Raw genomic sequence first — 27,962 nt, forward strand, 5'->3', positions numbered from 1 at the left:
TTGGCCCCCTACCACAGTCAAAGGGTGGTGTTAAGTATGTTTTTGTGATGCAAGATGTTTTCACAAAATTTACCAAATTGTATGGAATTGTGAACCCTACTGCAAAAGCAGTAATGCAGAAATTAAAAGTTTTCACTGAAGAAATTGGTATGCCTAAAGTGGTATTATCAGACAGAGGTACCTAGTTTACCAGTGATTTATGGCAAACAGGAGTCAGAAAACTAGGTGCAATACCCACTACTATCAGTGTACGACATCCACAAAGTAATCCTGTGGAGAGACTCATGAGGTCAATAGGGAGTCTACTACGTACACTATGCCACAACTCGCAGCAATCATGGCGAGATAAAATGCCTTATGTAGAATGTGTTATTAACCATACTGTACATGGTTCAATTGGAGTTACCCCTGGAGAAGCTATGAGCCTGAATAGATCGGTGGCGATCAACCCAAAATATTTACCTTGATGTGACCAAGTCCCTGAAAATGAAGAAGGAAGACTACCTACAGGAGAAGAGGTAGAAGCTCTAGTGAAGAGAAAGCTGACTGCAGAAGCTGACATCAGACGCAGGAGGAAACCAGCATCAAAATTAGCGCAATTTAAAGTTGGAGACCAGGTACTGAAGAAAACCACTCCAGTAAGCAAGGCCTGGGAACATGTGACCAAAAAGTTGTTTTTACTATTTGAAGGACCTTATGTCATCACAGACATAGTGCAAGAGAATTGCTACACTCTAGCAGAGCCAGCAACAGGCCGACCAGTAGGCCGTTATAATATAACACAGCTAAGGGAATACAAGAGCCCTACTACTATGTAAGCAGTACCGACCTAAGCTAAGAATGCCTCGTGATGGTACAAGCTATAGTACCATGGACAGCTGAGAGCAGTCTAAGTGTAAGTTTCAGACCAAGGATCTGAATGTACAGATGAGTAGTGTATGACACTGTGATTATGTGATCTAGTACGCCATGTGAGGCGTAGTGCAGCCACTGTATTTATAATGTTGAGCGGAAGTGTGATTCCCGCTTGTTTCTGTGTAAAGGTGAAGTGAAATGCCACCTATGCAGATATTTACCCTGTGGTTATGCGGAAGTGTAATTCCCGCTATATTGCTGTATTTGAGGTGAAGTGAAATGCCACCTATGCAGATATTTACCCTGTGGTTATGCGGAAGTGTAATTCCCGTATATTGCTGTATTTGAGGTGAAGTGAAATGCCACCTATGCAGATATTTACCCTGTGGTTATGCGGAAGTGTAATTCCCGCTATATTGCTGTATTTGAGGTGAAGTGAAATGCCACCCATACAGATGTTTTGTAGCCTGTGAAGCTACCAGTGTACAATATGTATTGTATTTGTGTATCAGTTGGCTTGCACGATTCTTCGTATGAGTATGAACTCAAATATCACAAATTCCTGTACATGAAACTAGACTTGCCTATGTATGTGAAGCTGAATTTACTGTGTACTGACAAACGAGAAGTTAAGCTTATTTAGTGTCGATGAAACTATGTGGTATGATACCGCATCCTGCTGTGTAAACATATGTCAACACTGGCATGCAAAGCATCTCTAAAAGCACATAACACTTTGCAACTACAAGCAGAATAATATTATGCAGGTTACCTTGATTTATTGATGATGCTGGTTAATCCCAAATGCGTAGCACTGTTGCTTTGATGAAAAAATCACTGAATTTTATGCTATTTATAGAAGAACTCACTAAGATTTTAAAAATTTCACTATTTTATAACCATTTCTGGGATGACTCTAGGTATACTTGAAAGAATGAATCGTTAGGATTGCATTCTCCCCAGAATGCAGGTTAGAAAAGTATGCATTCCTTTTGCATACAAATCCAATCAGATTTTATTTACTGCATTAATTTTATTAAACCTTGGATGTCAAGCTACTGAAATTTTATGAAATGAAAACACGAAATTTGAAATAGACGGTTTTGGAGGATTTATTGAGAGAAGCCCTTCTACAAGAGGATTACGTCGTCACAGCACTATTCACACGCAGAACTGTTATAGTTGCTTGAATAGTATTCTTCGAAAGATGCGAAGAGTAGCGAAGAATGTGGATCTGAAAAACTCAGGATCTAAGCCCTTTGTCGCGAGAAGTGAAGGTACTCCGGTAAACAAGTGTCCACAAGCAACTTTGCCAAACAGAAGTTATAAATTTGTAAAAGCAAGGAAATTTTACTTGAAATGAAGTGAAAAAAATATTGAACATGTGATACCATGTGTTGAAATCTATCCTGATACAGCATGTTTTGTGAAACTGCTGATGGTAAAAGGAACTTTATCTACGCTGAAGCCAGAAGCCTCAGTGACTACAAGGCTCATGTTACTGATAGAGTAACCAAGATGAGAATGTAATATGAACATTTATTCAACCCAGCGAGACCGCTACGGGATGAAAACACCAGTAATGAAAGATGAGAAGAGGAAGATAAGACCTCTACAGTTGCTAAGCTGAGCACAGCAAACTGAAATTGAAAAAGTAACTAAGTTAGTAATTGAGTTAACCAACGGATTCTCAGTATATGAAATAAGGATGAAAGTAATGTGTAAAGACACTATGAACTTTTGATTGTATGTAACAAGTGAACATAATGATTATATGTAAATAATATGTTTTATGATCAATTGCTAATATGTGCTATGTAAACATAATGATGATCTGTTAATTGGTAATATGTACATGATATGATGTGTATTCTTTAATGAAATGTAAACAAGAAATTATGAAATGCAAATGTAAATTGCAAGCAAAATATGCTATAATTAAATGTAAATATTTAATAATGAAATGCAAATATATTAATAATCAATTGTAAACATGTGAACAACAAACATTGAATAATGAATTGCAAGTATGTTAACTATCAATATGTTAATAATGAAAAGCAAACATGTGATGTAAATATCCACTAATGATATGTTATAATGATATGTTATAATGCTATGCTATAATGAGATGCTATAAGGAAATGTATTGTGAAATGTATGAAATCTCATGAAATGAGAATATAAACAAGCAAATGCACTGTGATGCATATTAATCTGATATAAACTAACAATGTGATATGTTAGTAGCAAGCAAAATGCTAATATTGAATTTATTTGTTAGTAATAACCAGGCATTGTTATGCAAGAATTGCGATCTAATAATTAATTGTATTTAAAAAAAATGATGTTAATAATGTGAATGGTATATGTTTAGTTAAGAATTTAAGAATTTAATTAGTATTTCTGTTTACTTGGCATCATATTTCTATCATCAAGTACACAAGTTGTATTGCCTGCAGACACTTGTATTTGCAAGAGTACAAGTACGCACATAGTGATTAAGTTATTCATTAAGACCTGGACACCTATACTTAAGCCAGGTGCGAAGGTTACACCAGAGTGAGCTAGACATAGTGCGGTTCGCAACGATTGTGTACCTAACAGTGATGGGAATAGACGAGTGCTGCCTAGTGGGAAGTGGTGACCTCGCCCCACACAATCAGCACCGCAGACGCCACGACGCCGTCTCACACGTTGTCGTGAGGCAGGGTGGCTGGATGCCGTCGCAGTAGCAGTTGATGACGTCAGCTGTAGTGCCAGATGCCGTGCTGTCTGGTACAGCATCATTGCCCCACGCCAGACCCCGTCGACGCGTGGTGAACCAGGCCAGGTTTGTTGGTCGTTTTGAGGACAGGCGCCATCTCAATGCCGCTGTCCGCTGCAGGAAGGAGGAGTCGCAGCAAGGATGTCGTCATCACCGCAGGTGGACGCTGATCCACTGCCGTGACGTGACCTGGAGAATGTCCTATTGTTGATTCACGTGTACATTGCACCCCTTCGAATCCTTTTAGTGAATCATACTTACAGTAAGTAAGTCCTCCCGAGCCCCTCTCAACAAGCGGCTCAAAGCAGAAGATGTCGGAGGGCAGCAGCAGTTCCCGCCTTCGAAGATTTTGCGCGGCAAAATCCATGTACTTCATCGCGCAGGTTTGTTAGCAGCGACGACCCGACGAAAAGTGTTTTAAAAGGCACAATTTTCAGTTGCGCACCAGTAAAAAAATGAGTTGAGGAGGAGAGGTAAATCGCTCCCGAGTGTTTTTTTTGTCGTTTTGTGCGCGCGTTGCTAGGCAACGCGAAGTGTTGTGTATTGTGCGACGAAGAAAGGGAAGTGCCAATCACATTGCACTGTTTTGAACATGTCAAAGAGTACTGTTCAATGTAATTGACAAGGGCGGCAAAATCTGTACTGCAACATGTTATTTGTTTTGACAGCTTTATTATTATTTATTATGATTTATTTATTGTTTGCTCTATGTCTAAAATGTTATTTATTTTCAGAAATGGTAATTTATTTTTATGTGTATCTATGAGAAAGTGACTATGCACTTTTCTGGACTATTTGAAATATGTATTGTTGGAACCCCTCTAAGGACTAAATGAACTTTAAGACGGTAAACGGTAAAGTTAACGCCGTTATTTTGTAATATAAATTATTATTTTAATATTTTTTGATTTAAATTTTACGTGAAAATTTGTAATCCGTGCTATTGTTGCTTGCGGATTTTACGTTTTATTAAGTATTTAATGTAACTGATTTTGGTTGACGGCCAATCACGGGCCGCCATTTGAAAGTTAAGTTAACTGGCTTAATTTAAGAAGCTAGTAGGAAAGAGAGTTCTATAATGGCCAGCTAAGAAAGCTGTAGCTTGTGACGTCGACGGTAATAAATCCTACAATTTAGCTAATGAGCGGTAGACATCCCGAACCGTGGATGATTAATTATGTATTCTAGGGAGTCTAGAACATAATTTAGGATTTATCTAAAAAGATAAATGATCTAGGAGTGTAAAACGTGAGTAATTAAAAGTGCCAAAAATTTGTTTCCTCCACTTATGCACATCGTCACGTTACTCCCGTTTTCCGTCACATCGCCGCCAAAAACAAATGTAAACATTGATATTTTGCAGTAATTTGACATCATCTACGATATAAACGATATTTTGATACGAATTTAACTGTTTTACACACTATTACATCAACTCAGAGGTCCTACAGATTGAGAGACTCTGAGTTCTACCGACGATATTTCGAACCTTACTAGCCGAGGAAAATTTAATTAAGATCCCTAAAAATATATAGTAAAACTGTGTAATTTCGACGAACCCAAATAAAGACTTTTGTTAAGGCTTAAATGTGCGCACCATAACTCCTGATGATTGGAATTCATGTGTGATCTATGATGCCAAGTACCAGTTAGGTTTTGAATATAGTAAGTAATTAAATAAATACTATTAATAAGGGTAAATTTTAAACTATTTTTTTTTTGTTCAATAAATAATTATATATTTTATTTATAAGTGTTGTGTTATGTCATTTCTAATGTCATTTGCCCTAGTGTATGTCTATGTATATTGGTACTATTTCCTTTAAAACACAAGTAGGAAGAATTTCTGCACAGATCTATTTGAAGGACTATACACAAGTTTCCCCATACCACATTTGCCGATTATGCAGATGCCAGAAATGTGGTTCCGATCATGCCGATTTTTTTGACCGATTAGTGCTTTTTTAATTTGGTTGTAAAATAAGCTCCAAATTACTTGAAAAGTATTGCATAAAGATACAAACGTGATCAGTGTTGGTAAAAAAAATATATGCATGGTATGTATATGCACAATATATTTCACGGTCATGAAATGACATTAAATGTCTTGACAAATTTGTGGTGTTGAAGCCACGTGTCGAATTTCCACCACGTGAAATTTCGGCTTTGCAAAGGTTGCATCTTGCTTTTCCCTCAACAACTACAACAACAGTATAATGTTTCCAAACAAAGCTGCTTTTCTTTGACATTTAAATCAAAATGCAATATTTAACTGGAAAATATAAACTCAAATTTTTAACTCTGACTTTCAAAACATTATCAAAATAACTAAACGAAAAATGTGATGAAAATACTGTTGTAAACACGCCAGATAGTCGAGTTTAACCATCGCAGTTTATTACACAATCAATTAGTAATGGATTGTTTTCAATCGAGTCGTCCATATACATGCCCGTGTTTTATAGCATAATTGTTGCATCATTATTTTAAGACGTCCAAATTTGGAGGAAAAAAAAGTCGCAATATTTTTGGTCCCGCTGTTAGATTCTAACTGCTTTGTGTATGTAGTTTTCCCATATAAAACAATGTATTTTATAGTTGAAATCTATTATTCATTTGGATTTTACCTTTTACGTATTAAATTTGCAGAAATACGAAGTTGTCTGATGTGTAAATTTTCTTTTAAAGATGTTTTCAAACGTTTTAATCTTTATCTGTTCGTCTTCGTGGCCGCTACGTATCTCATATAAAAATGTAGCCGGTTGGCATTATTAATGTTTAATTATGTTGATTCCAATGTAGAGCGAGCGCACGTCGTCGAATATCAATATCGATAGCTCGCCGTACGCATGCAACGTGCGCGCTCTTTCTCTTGTCAAGTTAACTAAATTTAATAACCCGCACTTTTTCGTGGTAAGTGTGTACTACGACGATAGTTCAGAAAACAAACCTGGACAACTTAGCAAACATATAAACACAACAATGAAAATAAACAAGTAGTATGGACAACACAATGACGAAATGCATTTTCTTTTTTCTATTTTGTATTGCATGACTTATTAAATGGTTTGGTGTGCTTTTGTTTACTCTTTAAATAAACGTACTTTTCATGAATATGTTTATTTTTTAAGAATAACTTTACTGAATTTTTTTCTGCAGAAAAGATTGAAACACGTAAGTAACGTAAATGTTACTTAAAAACGTCAAGCAACAGTTCTCAAGCAAAAAATATGTCGGCGCTTTTGTGTTACGTAAAAAGATTTTTTTTGTCTTCAGAAAGCGGTAATCGGCAAAAAGGATCGGCATGCATGAAGCCGATCATGCAAATGACAAAATGACCATAATCGGCTGATCTTAATAATCGGCAATCGGCATCAGCTCACCCCTACTCAATACAGACACCTATCAAACATGTACCTTATAGGTTACAATGTATCTCACAAATACCAACACTATTACATACATGGGTGCAATGTGTGTCTCAGATAAAAATTAACTATAGAGTGCTGCATGTTGATGGACCTAGAAAGACACAACATTCACCTACCCAGTCTACCCAGCTGATGCAGGTGATTGAGTACCCATGTTGGCGCCTGATTGACTGTGTGTAGGTCAAACTCGGCACAGTCCAAGTAGATGTCGATTTCTCCATCCCAAAGAGATAGGCCAAGGCCTCTTACTCTTAGGCACCCAATCTCTTGTCAGATTCAAGTAGCATACGACTTGCGTACGCCATGGAGCTTTCCCTGTTCCACATGTCCAAGGACTGTGCCCAAAGCGGTCCATGTGCAACACAAAGCGCCTCTGAAAATCAGTTAGAATCAGCACAGGAAGAGTGGCTAGCCTGCTTTTCAACACACAAGAAGCTGTCTCTTTTTTTTCACCCCCCCATCCTCCCTCAATTCAAAGGCTGGCCCTTTCCATTTAAGGTTGTTCAAAGAGGCTTTCAATCCTGAGAAGTTTTCATTGAAGTGGGCTTAATACGTGAGCAACCCTGAAACCTTTGCAGGCCCTTAACATTTTTTTGTCTAGGAAAATTTGCGGTGTGAAGGAGGTTATCAGGATCCATATTGAGTTTTCTATGTGAGATAATATATCCCAGGAACTTTACGGGAGTGTTATCCAATGCTACCTTTGCAGTATTCAAGTTAATCCCAGCTGTCCTCAATTTTTAAAACACTGGCTGCTAGGTGCTCCTCCCATGAGTCACTGTAAATTATAACATCATCCTTGTAGTTAAACACACAGCAAAACGTAAGATCCCCCAGAACGAGATATAAAACACGATAAGGTCTGAGAGCCAAACAAGGCTCCTAGTGGTACGCTAAGAACTTCCGGCAGTCCTTATGTACAAGGTACAGGTGGAAACTTGCATTCAGGTCCAGGACCGATAAAAAGAAGAGCTTTTCCTAAGTGTTGGAGCGTGCTTTCCACCGTAGGCATGGAGATGAGTCAAAAATGATCTGTAAGTTGACCTGGGTTCCTTCTTAGCTACCAGAAAGGTGGGGGTACAGTACTCTGATGTCGAGGGCGATAAAACACCTGCACACAACACGTAATCATTATTGCCACGCATAATTTTGAACTTAGGAGGTGAGAGACAATGGTGAGGGGCACTAACAGGGATGTCATCATTGTCGTGGAACTTGTAGGGCAAAATGTCGCATTTACCAAGCTTTTTAGTTTAAACATCAGGGTAGAGGGCGACTAACTCCTCCAGCAACATTTGTTCACGAGCTCCCTGATTGCTGCCCGCATCACCCTCAGCCACGTCGCTTGTTGTTGCCGCGTTGACATCAGAGTCCGCAGACTTAGTTATTAAATAAATGCTCTCATTAGGAGCAAAATGGAAAAGCAAACAACGCTTGGAGGCGTCCATGACACAATGCATCTGACTAAAATAATCCAAAGCCAAAATAATATCTGCAGTGAGTTTAGGTCATAGTCTCATGTGAAGCATCCAATTTTCAAATGCAGTTGAATGGAAATGTCTGCTTCCATAATCTTTCCATTCACCACACATATATGCAAACTTGTGTCACGCGAATACACCTTGCGAAGATGAGGAACTCACTTTCTCAATGTTTCAAATCAGTGCTGACTCACCACACTGCGAGATGCACATGTACCCACGAGTGTGTGCCGCCGACGCCCATAAAGCTGCTCTATCACCTTACAAGCTGTCAATGGCTTTATCAAGCACACTTTACCCATACCATTTATATGGGCATAGCACTCTCGTTCCTTGGGAAAGCATTGCACTCATGTCCCGGAGAATTAGACCTGAAGCAACGATGCATTTCCACTGCTACCCTAGGTTGAGGGCACTCCCAGGCCTGGTGCTCAAAGTGACAGCAATTAGAACACTGGATCCCTCGCCCAGCTGACTGTAAGCCAACATTACCTGATGGTTGAAGCTGCTGCACTCTCGCCTTTATCAACATTGGCTCCACGCCTTTCGCAACGTGTGACATGGTCTGTGGTCTCATGTCAGTAGGAACCTGGACCCTAGTTGACTGTTGCGCTGCGAATCTGGCTGCACGCACATGTGGCGATATTGTCTAGAACCGTGCCGTGTCTTCACGCATAGCAAGCAGCAGATTCTCAACCTCGCTAGCCAGTGCCCGCAGTGCAGTGAGCGATTGCGGCGCATGCGCAAAGATGCAAGATGACGTGTCATCAGAGATACATTTCTAAGAATTACAGTAGAGCCCCGATTATCCGAGCTAATGTGAACCAGAGGACCCTCGGATAACCAGAAACTCGGATAACATTGGCAGACAGAGCGGCGAACGAGAGCGTCCCGTGCCGCCATTGAAATCAATGATAGCGTGTGCGTTTTGGGCCGCTGGTCTGTGTTACGGGCGTTACAAAGACATTTTGGGGTTGATACAGTAATAAATAAAGACGTAAAATTGAATTACAGTAACATATTAAGTTCACTTTATTATGAAACCCACTAAAAATACAGTTTTAGTTGATAAAATCCAGCCTATAAATATAAAACAAGGTCAATGGTAAATATGAAAATATACACTTAAGAATAACACACTTAATAACAGTATTAAAAACAGTTTTGTACTGGTACTGTACAGTACTTTATCAATAAAAATTTAACTTTAAAACTAAGCCTACTTCTTGAAAAAGTTCATCAGAGTTTTCTGCTTTACTGAACTGGCCCGCTTCTTTGCAGCTGTTTCTCGAAGTCGACGAAGCAGCAGAAGATCCGTCGAAGTTGTTTCTGCCTGTTGCTCCAAATAGTCTATAGCACTTTGTATGGCTTTGAAGCCCTCGGCGTGACTTATTTTATTTTCAGTCTGTTCCTTCGGCTCATCTTCATCACTCACCTCTTCGGCGTTTTGTGCCTCATCATTGACTGTCTCGACAATCATGTCATCTGTGACTTCATATTGTTCGTCCGCATTAATCCATTCTTCCACGTCATCTGTAGTAATAGCCTTGTCAGATGGGATTCTTTGCACCAGGCTTACGATAGAGTCATCAGCATTTTCATTTTCCGAGGTTGCGGCTTCTTGAACATCAACACTATACAGCTTTCTCCAGGATATTTCAAGGGTAGAGCTTTTAACTTCCTCCCAGGACTCGGCTGTCATGTATACAACATCTTTCATTGTGATGGCTTTTAGAGTATGCAAAACTTCGTTTCCTTCATCAATTTCCTTTATGAGCAGTTTTAAAAGTCTTCTTTTATAATTTCTCTTAAGGTTTTCCAACACCCCTTGGTCCATGGGCTGGAGAAGTGGGGTTACGTTAGGGGGCAAAAACATTGTCTTGATTTCGCCAGAAACCATTTCTTCCATGTCGGGATGAGCAGGACAATTGTCCATAAGCATAAGAGCTTTGCGAGGGAGATTGTTTTCTGCCAAATATTTTTCGACTTGAGGCACAAAGCTATCAAAAAACCACTCTTTGAAAATTTTGGAATCCATCCAAGCACTTTTTTGGTTTTTGTACAAAACGGGGAGGCTAGAAATGGAAATGTTTTTAAACGCTCTAGGCTTAGCAGATTTCCCTATGAGCAATAACTTTAGTTTGCAGTCTCCGGTAGCATTTGAACAAGCCAAAAGTGTAACTCTGTCTTTTGATTTCTTGAACCCCGGAGCAGAAGCTTCTTGTTTGGAGGCAAGTGTTTTTGTTGGAAGCATACGGTAATTTAATCCCGTTTCATCACAATTAAAAATCTGCTGAAGCGACAAATTTTCCTGGTCAATCAAAGCTTTAAACTGGTCCTTGAACGATATAACAATTTCATGATCGGATGATAGTTTTTCGCCTGAAATATTAAGCTCTCTAATTCCATACCTGGTTTTCCAGCGATGCAGCCATCCTCTGCTTGCAGTAAACTCCTCTTCTCCATCTTTAAACTTGTTGTGGAATTCACTAGCTTTTTCTTGTAACAAAGGCCCACTGACGGGACTTCCTTTGCTCCGTAATTGGGTAAACCACATAAAAAGGGCACTTGATGTTTTTTCAAACTCACCAGTTTTCATTGTTTTTCGTTTGCTGTCATTTTCGTTGTCCTTTTGCGAACACCACTTTTCAATATCAGCCCGTTTTCTTCTCCAATCACCAACCGTTACCTCACCAACACCTAAATCTGCAGCCACTCTTTTTATCGTTTCCCCTTTGTCTAGTCTTTTAATAGCCTTTAGTTTAGTCTCTAAACTCACAACAGTTCTTTTACGTGAAGAGCTCATAATGAAAACACCACAGTAACACAGCACAAAATGTCAGAATACCGTTCGAGTAACAGCGGAACTAACACCAACCAAGACTGTGAGAAGACACTGACTCAGCCAAAGCGCTTTAGACTACGTACGTGCAGTGTGGTGGGAGAGCGAGGGGGGTGGCAATGACCTTGGCACAGTAGCAGCGGTCACCCCACTCCACCGCTCGCTCGCTACGGTACTGTACAGAGTACAAACACTGTCGCCGGGCGCCCGGCATCCATGGCGCCGTCTTAAATAAATATATTTTTTAATTTTTTTTTTTTGCGCCTCGGTTAAACCGGAACTCGGTTAGTCGGGGCTCGGATAACCGGGGCCCTACTGTACCTCCACTTAACTCCTTTTTAGATAAGCCTACCTCCAAAACAAGGGTGTAATCAATGACTGAATAAAATCAATCAAGGGTTGGTGAGGCACCTGAAACCGAAACACCAATTCCGATTTGCATCTCTCACGAACGTGAGAGGAGCAGGCATAATTGAGAACAGCCTGAAAAACTCCCTAATGAAGCCGTTGTAATGTATGACTTCACTTAGGATCTGTAAAAACTGACCTGAGCATTTTGTAAGAAGTGACTGCATGAAATCAGTCTCACAAACAAAATTAAGCTTCGAAAACTTCCCCGTGGCTACAAGGAAGTTAAAAACAGAGGCAGCCTATCACCTCAAGATACAATAGCTTTTACAGAAAATGATGTCAACTATAATCACAGGCAAAATAAGCGATGTCCCCTACGGAAACACTGCAAAACGGCTTCTGATAACATTTAAGAAGTACAGGAAACATGATAGTTGTGGCTTACAGCCTCGGCCGACTATATTATGTCAAGACATCCAAATTACAGAGTCTCAATAATAACACGATACACTTAGCCTTTACATTAAATGCAAACCCTTAGCGAGTCATGTGATAGTCAATGGACCAAATCAAACCCCTTGCACACAGTAAACCGGTACAGCATGCATCAAAGAATTAAAAAAAATTAAATTCAGCCCTCCTGTGAATCCAGCAATGGGTCAAAGCAATCCAACAACTTTATCATTACAAGTCTATTCCCAGACCCCCGAGTACACATGTAGTCAAACCAGGAGGCAAATTACTGAATTCAATAGCTACAGTAAGTTTGCAAACATTGCCCCTACTTCCAAACAAGAAGTCAGTATAAACCTGGCATCGATAATACACCAAAACACACGATTCAAGAGAAAAAGTAAATTAATGGAAATAGAATTTCCAAGGATGGTTCTCAAAGAGAATTTTTCAAAACAAATTACTTAAGCCTGCTAAGTTAACTGCTTACATAAAAGCACACCATCTTGCGTGTCAAGTTCCATCTTATGAGCAACAGTTAATCCCACATATTTACTCATCCCCGTGCCGGAGTAGAAGGAATTTACTTCTTTCTACAAGGATAATCACCACTTTGCTTACAGTGTGCATGCGTGGAGGGAGGCGCTGCCTCTCTAACCCCTCCCTTCAACAATACAAGAGAAAGAGATGGGAAACATCGGAAAAGAGAGGAGGTAACAAATTTCTGTCGGGGAGAACTCTCAGAGGCGTGGCGTGCAGTTCAATCCACATCAGGAGGCAATCCCGCCCACGGCTCAAGTTAAACAAGATGGAATTTAGAAGGTGGAACACAAAAAATTAACTCAATAAAATCTTAAGAAATTTACAAGAATCATTTTATGGTCTGACCACCACAAACCTTGGACAAACAAACCATGTTACCAATAATTTTCCATGGCTTACCTCTCGTGGCTTGCAGCAATGATCAGGGAACTACTTTCAGTGGCGACTTTATCAGAGCAAGCCGGAGCATAGAGACTCAGACCTATTTGTGCGAGCCATGCGTGCGGCCCGCTGTGCTTGCCCACTATTACACGAGGGAGGGAGGGAGGGAGGAAGGAAAGAAATAAAGAGACTGTTGATTAAGAGGGTGGTGGGGGAAGAGGGAAAAGGCAAGGAGGACACTGATGCACGTTGGAGCTTGAAGTCTTCATGTCGCCTGGCACCCGGCACAAGAGAAAATATTAACACCTATCAGTCATTCAAGAAGTATGTAGAAATAGAGTTATAAAACTCTCAGAAAGTTAATACTTATAAGATATTAAGTGGGCAAAAATAGAACAATAAATTTACACTCACAAAAAAATATACCACTATTTACTTCTTTGGCCTCTTAACATACTTTGAAAGCCACAAATCAACATTTGCCTCAACTTTTATTTGGCCTCAATGTACCAATGTTTCAGAATATCCAACAAGCAGAATTAATAATTTTAGTTAAACAATCTACCTTCCAAGTTAGGTCCGGAAGAAAAGAATAGGTTTAAGAATGATCAAAGTTCAGAATTAAAGAGCAGTGCGGTGAAGCTAAAGTCCTTGGGGTGCTGGTCGTATCTAACTCTGTCAGTGCACACAGATGACGGGAAAGGGATGCTCTCGTTATGCTAAGCCGGGGCGTCTCGTGACATACAAACTATTCAAACTAATTAACAACTATGCTGTAAGTGATAAACAATTACATAATTACATATAGATATTGTGATATGTGAAATAATTTAGTTTGAACCCTTATTTAAGTGCACTAACGATAATTTATAAAATAAAGACATTAGCTTCTGGCACATACGCATCCATTATTACTGCTATTGTATTAATACACTAAGACACATTGTGAGGTTACTTGAGTGTCTGCTGAAAAGGATCACCTCCCTGTGGACTGAAATAGCAGTTAGGGGTGTGTCACACTGACCATTGTCCCTGCCAGGGTGACTGTCATGCTGTTCAACCGGCTCATGCTCGTGCACACATCACATGCCAATGGTCGAGGAGCAAGAAGTGTTTTTTTTTGGGCGTAGGGGAGGGGGGGGGTGTGGCTTACTTCTTGGACAATGTCAACAGCTTGATGCTAAGATAATGAAAACTTAACAGCATGCAGATAAAATATTTCAGTCTTCACTTTCATACCATAAGTGAGATCCCCGTAAAGGGAGAGGTATGTTTTCCTATTAAACTTCTTCGAGCACGTTTATTGTAACTTTTTTTTTCTCAAGGGAATGCCGTATGTATCAGCTTCACATGATGCTTTGTCATGGGTGGAAAACACAATTTATCTTGGGAATGGTATCTTGTCTTCTCATTTCAGATAAACACTTACTTTTTTCATATTCACTGACTTGACAATTGTGACACCTTTTGTCAATTTTAATTGTTTCCATTCCATTCAGGCAGTTTGGTGTGGTAATATTGAAAAGTCTCGTTACATCTATTTAGGTGTGACACAGTTTTGGAACTAAGCGAGCGGGCCAAACATTTATTAACAAATTGCACATGTTCAAGATGGTTTACTTTTCATTCATAATTAAGAATGGACTAGCTGACATAAAGTGGTCTAGGTTGCTTCAGCTGTGAAAAAAACATTTGAATAGAGATCAAGGAAAATAGCAATAGGTTTAGCAATCTAAAGGCTTTAAGAAAAATTTGTAGTGCCTTCAATTAAAAAGTAAATATGAGGCTTGGTAAAAGTTAACCCTTTGGCTAGTATGAACGTACATGTACGGGCATATTTTTAATGGTATTAGAGAGTATGAACGTAAATGTACGTTTTTAACTTTAATTTAATAGTATGACCATATTTTTACGTTTTGGCAGTAGTATAATATTTTGTAATGTCCTACATTCTCTTGTACAGTTTACAAAATGATTCCCAGTGATTTTTAAAATGCTTGCGTATTTTACAAGGTGGTGAAACACAATGCGTCAGATAGCGGCGTAGTCAAGTCCTTATATGTGGGGTTTTAGAACGATAGCAACAGTCGCACACCTATAGAATTGCAGAGTCAATCTTTTATCTGCTCTTATCTCCCGGTAACGTGAACAGGGGTGTATTTATTTGAGAGTGCTTTTATTTTCGCGGTCACAGATACTGAACTATAGGCTCTTCATAATAGCCAGAAATCTGTGCGAAAAAAGAAAGGGATTTAAAATAAAGTTTGTAAATATTATGATCCACATGTCTGTTTTCTATACAATATACTATTCTAGTAATCGTATTGATGAAGGAATTGTTTGAGCAGCAAGTACAAAATTTTTTCCACTGGGAGCTTACTAAGATGGATAGCCTATAGCTATCATTTTCAGAACTTTACAGCACAATATTTTCGCGGAGGTATAGACCACTTTTCTATTGCAATTATTTTTCAGTCTGATATGTACTCCATTGCTATGCCTGTGTCATTGAATTTGAATTACTAAGATATACAAGTGGCTTGTTCGTGCAAACGATGTTCAGTGCCGGGGTTTATCTATTGGCCATAAATTCGTAGAAGTAGAAATATAGTGCTACTGTTTTACCGAATGTTTTTATGACTGTTATTCGTATGTGATTTTTTTAAAAATTTTTGTAATAATGGCCACATCTCGCAAAAGAAAAATACTTTCTGAAAAAGAATTACAAGAAATTATCGCTAACTGGGAATCAGGAAGTGATGAAAGTGTAAGTGACATAGACACTGACAGTGATGCAGTTTCCAGTCTAGGTGCCATGAATGCAACTACAGGAACAGAGGTGAGCATAGATGTTCCAACTAATACAGAAAACTCTTTCCATTGGGAAAACAATGAAAATTTCCAACCAAGGACATTTAATTTTGACAATTCTTTTTCGGGGCTCACAGATGAATTCAATTTGCCGGAAAATTTCAGTGAATTGGATGTATTCAAAATATTGTTTGATCAAGATTTGGTCCAGCACATAGTTGATGAATCGGATAAGTACCATTCATACATAACAGAAAGATTTGAAGTCAAAGAAAAATCAAAACTCAAACAATGGGTGAAATCTAATGTTTCAGAATTTTATACATTTTTAGCTGTAGTTATACTCATGCCCCACACAGCTAAAAACCGTATAAATGATTATTGGTCCACTGACCCAATTCTGTCTACTCCTATTTTTGGAAAAATATTTTCACAGGATCGTTTTTTGCTCTTACTTCGTCTATTACATTTTTCTGATAGCAACAGTCAGCCACACGGAGATCGTCTGTACAAAATAAGTACTATTTTGGAAACTACCAAAATGAAATTCAAGACATTGTTCAAGCCGCATCAAAATTTATGTATTGACGAGAGCATTATGGTGTGGAAGGGTCGTTTGGTCTTCAAGCAATACATTCCATCCAAGCGGCACAGATTTGGTGTTAAGTTGTTCGTCTTGTGTGACTGTGAGACAGGATATATTGTTGATTTTATTGTTTACACTGGCAGTGAAACCAACATTGTCAAAATCAGCGATCTCGGCATTTCAGGTTCTATCGTCATTACACTTTTGGAGCCCTACCTAGACAAAGGTCACATTTTGTTTACAGATAATTGGTACACAAGCCCAAAACTGTTCGGATTTATTTTTGAACATCAGACGGGTGCATGCGGAACAGTGCGCCCAAACAGGAAAGAAATGCCGAGATTTCCACAAAAAGTAAAAAAAGGTCAGTGTGCAGTCTCACACACAGAAAACATTCTAGCTGAAAAGTGGCATGACAAAAGGGAGGTTTGCATGCTTACTACTGTTCATAACCACGTGTTTGTCGAAACCGACAAAAAAGACCGAACATCGGGTGAAAGCATAATGAAGCCTCGGTCCGTGGTTGACTACAATCGAAACATGGGGTTAGTGGATAAGGCTGACATGCAGATAAGTTTTGTTGATAGTACTAGGAAGACAATAAAATGGTACAAAAAATTGTTTTTCCATATATTGGACATAATAATTTTGAATGCCTGTATTATGTACAATATCAGACATAACAAGAAAATTAGGCTGGTGCAGTTCAGACTCAATTTGGTTCGACAACTACTGCAGGAGTTTTGTCCTACGCGCAAGCCTTCAAAAGGTGGGCGGCGCTCAGCTGTGATCACCCCAACACCATTGCGGCTAACTGCTCGACACTTCCCAACTCCAGTGCCATCAACAGCAGCGAAGGCCAAACCACAAAGACAGTGTTACGTGTGCAAGCACAGCACAAAGACCAAACCAAGGCGAAAAGAAACAAGGTGGATGTGTGCAGAATGTGATGTAGGACTCTGCGTACATCCATGCTTCACCACATTCCACACAATAAAAAACTTCTAAATTTGTTAACAGATTTTGTTTATTATATTTGTATAATATTGTAAGTACCGAAATAATTTCATCCTGAAACTTGAAATAAAAATCTTTCATAGACATTCTTTTTTCGAGTCAAAATGGATTGCACTGTAAGAAACTGTGTTTGTAAATATTTTAAATTTTTATTAAAATATTAAAATATTTATTCAAAATATTAAAAGTACATTTGATCACTGAAATATTGATTTTTCTTAAATATCTTATCGGTGTGTACAATGTGTATATGTTATTATTATATGTATTTAAAAAAAAAAATGTAATTAAAAATGTCAGTTTTAAAATGTTTTGAAGGTTCTTAAAACTAATGATAATAATTGTTTTTGCAAAAAAAAAATAAAAGAATTTGTAGTTTTCTAAAGAATGTTAAGATTTCTGTAAGAAATAAAAATTTAGTAAAAAAATTTTTTTTTTTTTGAAAACTTCCCTCTAGAGGATACACAAAAATTAATTTTTACCTCACCAACCAAAGGGTTAATACGGGCATTGCAATAAAATTCAACAATTTATGCTTAATTCAAGCCATTAGTCACTAAATCCAAACACTCAGTATTAATTCCAATATTTATAGCTTAAGATACACAAAAAAAATGGCTAAATGTCAACAGTATTAAAATTCTACAAACATTTATATTCTCGTTATTAGATTAGCAGTAACAAGAGGCAAGGTGTCAGTATATTCTTGAATAAACATTACAATGCAAAATACACAACACTAAAAGCCATACTTTAATACGCCAACTAAATGCCTTAAACGTAAACTTTACATATTGAATTTACTAGTCTTTTGCAAACCACGTGGTATCTGACAATGAAACTACTCACCTTTTAATGCTTGTGACGAGTCCTGTGGTCAAGCATTGACGAGTTCCACAACGAGTCTCCAACCGTCTCCCTCCACTTGCTCCTGGCACGAGTGTCGTCGAACTGCTACCGTTTCCTCATACGAGCGCCATCCAGATGTCAAGAGTCCTCCAATGCTGCAATAATCTAGTATCCAAAGACTCTTGTGAAAGTATAGTTCCCACAACTCTGTACTTGCTCTTCCGTATTTGAACGAGTGCTACTTACACAAAGTGCAATATAGGAACGCACTCCAACTCGCTCCTCAAAGTGCGGTAGGGATGTAAGTTTCCAACGAATAGTCATTCAAGTTGTCTGCAGTAATGTATAGATGAGTATTTTCCATTTATTGCTCCTCACACATGAACTCATCCAGTGAGTTTGTTGAAACAATTAATGACTAGTGTAGTTTTGCTACTTGCCTTGCCTTTGCCGTCATCTTGGCTTGTCAACAGGCAAACTCATCCTATAAGTTAAAAAAACTTCCTACTCACCTTACGAGTAACTACTCGCTCACTCTTGAGCATCTTGTGACGTCTAACTCCAGTGACATCACATACAAAGTCTATCATCAAACTTGAGAACTGCAGAGCTCACCCTTGTGAAGATTGGGCATAACTGCTGACGGCCAGAGCTTCGCAGAGACAGCAGCGACAACGGGTGGTAGCGACATGGGCACCTCTCGTCGATGGTCGAGCTGCTTCTCTTCCAGACAGATGGGGTTTATATACCATATCTTCGTGGCTGAGAAAATTCTTAACTCTGTTCGTAAGAAGTGTGCAGGTAGCTTGAACATCAGGTGCGGCGTTTACCGCCGCGTGGCGGTTAAATGAACGAGACTGTTCTAAACCTGCTTTGTACAAGCCTCACTAGGTCCTCTAACCTACAGACAAGTTGACGTGGTTTTCTGGGAGCATTGTGGGTTATGCCTAATTAGGGGGTAGGAGTCTAGGCCTATGTCAATTATGTACACCACAATGGACAAGCATAATAGACTTCAGTCCGTAACATTCAGTCCATCACACGTTTTCCAATGTACCATTTCCATGCTTCATGCAGTGACATACATTTACAAGCAACCTGGTGGTGAAGAGGCTAGGAATCACGTTGAGAGGTGTACTAAGAACATACATTTCCATATCCAATATAACCTGTTTGATGAAGGAGCTTCAGTTACAGTCAAAGATTGTGTGAGCAGCGCCTGCACAGTCAACATGTGTTGACCAGGAATGAAGTTTTCATGTTCTTTGGATGAAATGAAAAACAAAACTTCACACCAGCGCTTCATAACAAAATTCAAAAGTGATACCCTATTTTATCGGGCAAGGGCTTCAGAAGATCACCCATAACAGTATCATCAAAATTGAGTTTTGTTTTATGTTCAGAAATGTTCTAGGAATGTACATGTAAATTGTTTTATATATTCTAAAAGTTTAAGTAAAATTAAATGTGAGGTTACAATTGTAATCATAATTGACTATATTTTATGGATGACTGTTGTGACTTTGCCATTTGAGAAGCTTTTTTTTTGTATTGGTTTTCATTTTGTGTTAGTGGTGATTATTTTGGTTATATTTTCAGAACTACATAAACTGCATTCTGATGAATCCCATTTTGGCTTCGTCTCTTCCTGTCAAGAAGTTTCTTGACCCAGACAATTACTCAACTCCATTCCATGGTAAGAAAATGTTTCAAGTTATTACATTTTTGGTCCTAGTAGCATAACCAATAGCTAACTGGTTTCCACCTGATGTTATTGATTCAGTCTGACTTTGTTAAGGCTTGTGAAATTAAGTTGGTGGAATATAGTAAGATGAAGTTTATTAGTACGGTACGGTACGGTACCCGTAAAAAAATTAACTTGTGTAGATATTATCATACAAGCACATTTAACATACATAATTAGGTCATAAGTTATAAACTGTCGTAATTACACATACTAAACTTATCACTTACATAATAATACACATATGAACAGAGAAAGCGTCAGTAACACAAGTATCAGGAGGAGTTGCCTCCATTAACTTTTATGACCTGGCAGCAGCCTGGCTGGCCCTTCCTTCCTTGCCCTTATCTCCCCTTCCCTCACCCCTACCCAACTTCCTGCAACTTATACAACCATATAGAAGCATGTAGAAGCATTCAGAAGCATGTAGATGGACACTCTGGTGACATAGTAAAAACAATTTAGAAAGACCTATTGAACGCTTACAGTTAAACAAAATTAACATTTTATTAATTTTGCTGTTTAGGAACACTTAATTTTGCTGTTGTTACTAAATTATATATTAACCTCTTCACAGGTTATGTCCATGTACATGAATATTTATGTTTGATTTGTCTTTCAAGCATATTTATGTAACTAGGGCCAGAGTTCTAAAAATTATTATAGTTTTAAAGAACATGAAATAGCTAATACTACTAATGGTAATAAGTTGTTTATTTGTATTTTACGCAATATTGTGTTAAAATAATATTTGTTTTGAATTGTGTTCAACTGAAGACTTACAGTATATCAATCCCTTAGATATTATAAGAAGACTTACTAAGACCAGGTAGGTATTAAATTATTGTACTATGAATTCAGTGAGTTATTACTTAGTTTGGACCTTATTAAATCAATTTCATTCACAGCACATTAATAGCAGTTTCAAACTATTGTGAATACTGTATTAAATGCAATTTTTTTTATTTGAAGAAAGGAACTATAACTTTAAATGCCAAATTAGAATCAAATTTAATTTTTGATAAATTCTATTCACACTCAGTTGTCCCGAGTGCAGTGATCTTGCAAAATGAGTGTGCTTAGACAGGTACATATATAATATAATAAATATACTGTTACGATTTATGCGGGGAGAACTACTGGGTTCATAAGGGATAGCCCAATTACTTAGTACAGTTTAATTTATTACTAATGATGTCATTGGCCGCCAGCCCGGTCTGATCGCTGTCTTGTCTCTCACATTTGTAACAATACTTATTTTAGGACTATATAATTGTTTAATAAGATTAATCAATAAGATTTCCTGAACAGAAATTGCTGAGACAATTGTCATATAGAAAGATAGCAAGACAAAACTTCAACTTTCAAGGGTATTCATTGTAATATGTATGTAGCTTCTGAACCATTCATGATTGCAATTGAATTGATAGAATTGTATATGTGTTTTAATTGTAGTGTTACTAATATGAAGGTAACAATTGATTATTCTTAAGCCAATTTACGATATTAAAGCTCAGGAATAAAAACAATATATAAAACAATTAATGAGAAATAGTGCATCATTCGTAGAAAAGAGAATTTATTTTAGAATTAGATAAAAAAATGTAGTATAGTGTATAGTCATAAGGGATGTCAGATGACATAAATTTTTTATATCTATACACCTAAATGTTTTTTTTCTGGATATTTTTATAGTCTATTGGAGTACGTAGTAGTAATTGAATTCCCTACTACAGAGCAGTATTCTAATTTTGATCTGATTTAAGTGTAGAATAAACACAGTATTGAGTCAGGTGTTGTTGTGGAAAATGTACTAAATTTGATTAATCCTAAGTTCCGAAGGTACTATTGAGTATAGACTATCCACATGCTGATGAAAATAAAGTTTAGTATCTAATATGACTTGTAGATCTTTTATGTGGTCCACACGTTTAATGTCGGTACTTGCGATTTGGTAATTATAGGTAATAAGGCATGTTTTCCTTGTGAAAGTAATACAAATTTTTTTTTTCGTATTTAAGTGACATACAATTGCTAGAGCACCATGCCTGAACAGCTAAAATATCACTTTAAAGATCTTCACAATCATTATTACAATTTATAGTTTTGTATAATTTAATGTCATTAGCATACATTAATATCTTAGAATTTTTTATTACACATATAGTATCATTGATGACAATATTGAATAGAAGTGGAGATAGGTTACTGCCTTGAGGAACACCCAATGAAACAGGGAAGATTGTAGATAATACATTTAATACATTAGTAACTCTGAATGAGAAGTTTCTATTTGTGAGACAGTTTGAGAACCAAGATACGTACTGCTTGTCAAAACCTAAACTGCACATTTTTTTTTTAAGAATTAAGTTATGCTGGCATCTGTCAAAAGCTTTATTCATGTCGAAATAGATAGCATCAGATTGCTGTTGTTATATTGCAGTAAAGATCATTTACATAGTCGAACAAAAATTGTTACAGTAGATCTTCCTGCTTAAAATCCATGTTGTTTTTCCAAAAGTATGTTTTCCAGATGCAAATTGGCATGCTTATATATAATTTTCTCGAAAACTTTTGAGAAACTACATAACAAAGAAATAGGTCTATAATTTTTTAACATATATATTTTTTTCCTTTTTTAAAAATAGGTATCACAAGTGCATTTTTCCATGTGGAAGTAAAGGTGATATTTTTAAAGCTAGTATTGAAAATATGAGTTAATATTGGCATAAATATGTTAATACAGCCTTTGATTATAAAGTTAGGTGTGCCATCAGAAACAGTAGCTTTACTTGACTTCAGATTTCTAATAGACTACATGACCAGACTCTCAATAACTGTTGGTACCAGTATATTAATGTCATTACTACAGTTTTCAATCACTGAAATATTAATGTCTTTCGATTGAAGTATGTTATCTGAAGACGTAACATATGTTTTTGCAAAATGTTTACCAAAAATATTTGCGACAGTATTAGGATTTTGAATGAGTGTCATTCACTATCAGGTTTAAACTTTCCCTATGACCATCTTTCAGGAGCTTTAGATATTTCCAGAAACTGTTAGGTTTACTCTTGAGTTTATTTATTAAATCAGATTGCCACTTATTTTTGTCTTGATTTTACTTTGATGAGAGAAACGAAAATAGCGATAATCATTTTTATGTTTTTTATACATTTTATAATAATGTTCGTTGATTTTTATTAGTTTAACTAGCTGTGCGCGCGACTTCGTCCGCATGGAATAGTGTCTTTAGGTAGTATTTTTAATTATTTAGGCTAATTATTTTACAAATAAGACACATATGTATAAATACTTTAATGATCTATTTGCAGTGTTTCACTGCAAATAGCTTATTAAATTATTTAAAGTTATTTGTATTTCCCGAAGAACATTAATTAAATAAACGAAAAATCATGTAAGCAAATCAAATTATAATCAATTTGCAGTGAATAATAATGAATTTGCAGCGGAAAAAATCAGTATTCGCATGCGTGTAGCACATTCGTCTGCCCTCTCGTGTCTGTCCGTTCAGGTAAGCACACTTAAGCTATTTCTCCACCTACACCGCGCCGTATCACACCGCGCTCTCCCCCCCCCCTCCCCCCTTCCCCTGGCACGGCTGCACAGCACTCATTGTGTACGGCGCGGTGCTTGGCAAGTTTCTTACTCGCGTTAACTTCAGTTTCACATTTTGTAATGATTCCGTGAATGTTACATCAGAATAGCTCTAATATTTTGTCTCTTGTCGCAAACATATAAAACATTCACATAAACCTTACATAGGTATTTCCATACAAACTTTCATCCCCTATTCCCTATTGTTATTTTACACGCTTGAGGGTAAAACTTTTACAAACTTTCAATGACATATTTATTTGTATCGAATCAACAGCCTAAAAAATAAGTTTCAAGCTTCTAGCTCTAAAAATGACGATACTTCCATACAACTTTTCATCCCCCCCTTTCAACCCCTTACAACTCTTTTTTTGCATTTAAAAGTAGCCTATGTCCTTTCTCAGGCTCTAGACTATCTGTGTACCAAATTTAATTTAAATCGGTTCAGTAGTTTTGGCGTGAAAGCGTAACAGACTGACAGACTGACAGACAGACAGACAGACAGACAGACAGTTACTTTCGCATTTATAATATTAGTAAGGATTAATTTGTTTGAAAACCATACCGGATATTTATCATGGTAGTATTTGATCATGGGTACATAATGGTTGATAGTTTGTGTACTGCTTGTTAAGAATTATGTCATTTGGTTTACATCATTCATGTTATAAATTGGTCACCAGTCAATAATTTTAAAGCCAAATATAATGAAAAATAGTCCCCTTTACTATAATCATGAATTGAATAGTAATTTTACTAATTTTTAGAGGTTCTAGATTTCATGATTTTAAATATACATGTACAAATTATTGCAGGATGATAGTCATGTTCATCAACCAAGGGTCCACAAATTTGGCAACCTCCTCTAGGTGAAAGTTACACAAAACTAGATCTAGCAATTTTGTAAAAGGTACTGTAAAATTGACTTTTTTCCATATTAATATAATTAATGGTTTCGAGGAGTTTACATCCTTTACTCTTATTGTAATAATATTTTGGGTATGATTGCTAGTCTAGTTTATACCTGGCACATTAAAATCACCAATCACAAGAATACAGTTAGTGTAATTAGTTAATTTTTCTTCTAAGAAGAATAATAAATATTCATTATAGTCTGCAACAATTAATTGAGGGGGTAAATAAAAGGTACCAGTTAAAAAATTTTCAGTGTTAATAATTAAAATTTATACCCACATAGCTTCATATTTATGGTGATCAAATTTATTTTTCTAGACTGAATGTGAAAATAATTTGATTATTAATAGCTATAAGGATTCCCTCACCCCGAGTGCAAGAGGTATTAACATAATATCTATCTCTGCGAAATTCAAAATATATTTCTGGAAAATAGTGGGAGTTTAAGCAATGATTATTAAGCCATGTTTCAGTTAAGCATAAATAGGATAGTTAACCGAATTTGTCTTTTCAGAAAAAGAGATTGCTTTTGTTTGAAGACCTCTTACATTTTGTTAATAAATATGAATATCATCCTCGACTGGCAATTTATTACAATAATTTAATTGCAGGCACCTCCGATTGCCTCAGTAGGTTGATCCATAGTGCTATTGTCAGTTTTATTTCTTTCCACAGTGACATCAGGAGTGAATAATTGGTTGTTTCGTAGGCGCCCTAGAACGAACTAATAAGGCAACCAGTGGACCAGAAAACAGTATTATAAATCTGATCATAATCTGTCTCAGAAACAGCCACAGAGAAGGAAGAATAAGATTTGTATTTGGTTTTCAATTTAACAACCTTGAGGTTTGATACCGTTATTTCAGAGTTAATGTAGGATATTATTTTGTTTTCTTGAACATCAGGGGTGAATCTTTAGACAAAGGTAGCCTTCATGCGTGGTCTAACTGGCTTGGCCACTGTTCTAAGGTTCACATTGTTGCGGACTCCAAGCTGGACCTGTTTCTTTTTTTTTTGCCTTCACTTGTTTACTTATAGTTGAAGGTGACTCCTTGAGCTGGGTATGTCGCCTGCACACGGTTGTGAAGTGGTCTGTGTCAGCAGACGGCGGTGCAGCAGTTTCCTCGCTGGCGTTGACGCTGCCCCGTGGGTTGTTGACACTCTCTGACTGTCTTGCTGCATTGTTATTTAGCTGCGTGAGCCTGGGTTCCCGTGTGCCATGTGTGGCCATTGGTCTGTGCGAAAATGCCGAAGGGATATATTGTCCATCCTTCATAACATGGCTATAGGATTTATTTTTATGAGGAGAAAGCCTGTTTGCTGTAATTAATGCACAATGAGCACAATAACGATTATCATTTAAAGATGATATAATTGTTCACAGTGTGACATTCTCTTCTTTCATGTCCTTTACTTGGTCAGTTAGCACATCTATTTTTTCTGTCAAGATTATAAACACAGATTTTACACTCTCATCTGGACTATTTTCCGTCAGGGTACTCGTCTTCTTGTTCAGCTTGACAGTTTCTGCTTGAGAGTTGTTTGCACTATTGTCCCGTGATTCAAAAATATTGCTTGTTCAATGTCAGAATGAAAGACTCTTTTTTTATTATTCTTTGTTGGTGATCGAAACATAGCTGCAGTATTAGTGAGCGTTACACATAAATATAATCCCTCATGAGTAATCAAATTGCTATTTTTAACTACACACCTCTCATGAATCCGTGCACTGCAGTCACTTGAACAAAAGATAAATTTATGTCTACCAAAAAAGGCCTTACTGCATATTAAACACATGTTCTAACTAAGGGGCATACTCTTTGCTCTATTACACACATGAGGTCAAATCGAACATGAAAACCTCCACCAAAAGCCCATTTTCAAGCGAGTGCTTGTGAAAAACATGCACACTCGAGGAGAGCTCGCATGGTAATGTATTCAGTAAGGTGCCAATACTTGAGATAAATTTTGTCACAATTTCTATCCAAGGAATTTGTTTAAAATTATCATATTATGATATTATGAAATGTAACCAAAAATATGTTATATAAATCTTATTACAAATCTACTTTCAAAAATATGTATCGGATAGTTACATTAAAAAAATTAATATTAAAACACAAATTTGTGTCTAAAGCTTTTGTACTCTATGGTTTATATCTGGCAAAAAAAGCACAACAAAACGAGGACAGCATAAATGACAAAACATGCATTAGAAAGAGAGGGTAAATGCCCATTCAAAAGTGTAATGCGAACTGAGGATGTGAAGTGCTATAGAAATTACCCAAAATGAGGTGGCCTTAAGTGTACGTGTGAGTCTGAATAGAGAGGAGCCAGTAGGTACATAACTGAGGACACATTGTGGTTTGTGCAGAACTTGCCTTGCAGCACGTGTCAATGGCGCTGCGCAGCGAAATGAACTACGAGGTGGTACGGCCAGTGCCCGATATGGGCTGGCGGCTGCGCAAGCACCACTTTCTGGTGCGTGACCGCAGTCGACCGGCGCAAGAGCTCTTGCTGTCGTGGGTGGAGCACGGTCCTGACAAGTACCTGGACGACAAGGACCTGCAGGCTGCCTTCAAGGCCCTCCGTCACCTGCAGGTGCGCTCTCCTCTTTACCCTAGCAGAAGGCTGAATGACCTGGACGATAAGGTCCTCTAGGTTTCCTGCAGGTGCATGAACTCACCAACCTAGCAGCAAGTTAAATGCTTATTTGTATAGTTCAGTACAGTAAGTTCATAATGTGTGGAGTACGGTCCCGACAAATCTTGGTCGATAAGGACCTACAGGAACCACTGCCACCTGCAGGTGTACTCGTATCACTAACCTAGCAACAAGCTGGATGCTTGTTTGTAAAGTACAGTACAGTTCATAGTAGGTGGAGTACAGTCCCAACTGCCTTCAAGTCCCTCCGCCACCTGTAGTTGTGCTTGACTCGCTACTATTGCAACAATACCTTTATGTACATTTCAGTACAGTTCAGTACATTACAGTACAAAACAGTACAGAACAGTACAGTTCAGTTTGTGATGGGTTGAGTACGTTCTCAATAAGTCCTGGACAACACAGACCTGGAGGCTGCCTTCAAGGTTCTCCACCACATCCAGGTGTGCTCACTTCTCTATCCTAGCAGCATGCTGAATGCTGATTTGTATAGTTCATTACAGTACCGTACAGTTCATAATAGGCTCAGTAGTGTCCCAAAATGTCCTGTAAGACAAGAACCTGCAGGCTGCCTTCAAAACCTTCCGCCTCCTGCTGGTGAGCTCGCTTCACTTATGTTGCAACATGCCGAATGCCTGTTTGTACATTCAGTAC

At 37.6% G+C, this 27,962-nt stretch overlaps 1 protein-coding gene across 5 annotated transcripts in view; it reads left to right on the forward strand.

Annotated features, from left to right (window-relative positions):
- The window catches only part of LOC134527337 (PX domain-containing protein kinase-like protein), a 160,837-nt gene that overhangs the window by 39,447 nt on the left and 93,428 nt on the right, over window positions 1-27,962 (forward strand). For all 5 annotated transcript variants that reach the window (XR_010074166.1, XM_063359921.1, XM_063359924.1 and 2 more), the window contains exons 3-4: window positions 19,967-20,063; window positions 27,019-27,245. Coding sequence is in view for 4 of the 5 variants with exons in the window: in XM_063359921.1 (XP_063215991.1) it covers window positions 19,967-20,063; window positions 27,019-27,245 (324 nt within the window). In the remaining variant the exon portion in view is untranslated. The remainder of the gene's footprint in view (window positions 1-19,966; window positions 20,064-27,018; window positions 27,246-27,962) is intronic.

The sequence above is a fragment of the Bacillus rossius genome, chromosome 1, assembly GCF_032445375.1.
Source record: "Bacillus rossius redtenbacheri isolate Brsri chromosome 1, Brsri_v3, whole genome shotgun sequence".
Classification (NCBI taxonomy): Eukaryota; Metazoa; Arthropoda; class Insecta; order Phasmatodea; family Bacillidae; genus Bacillus; species Bacillus rossius.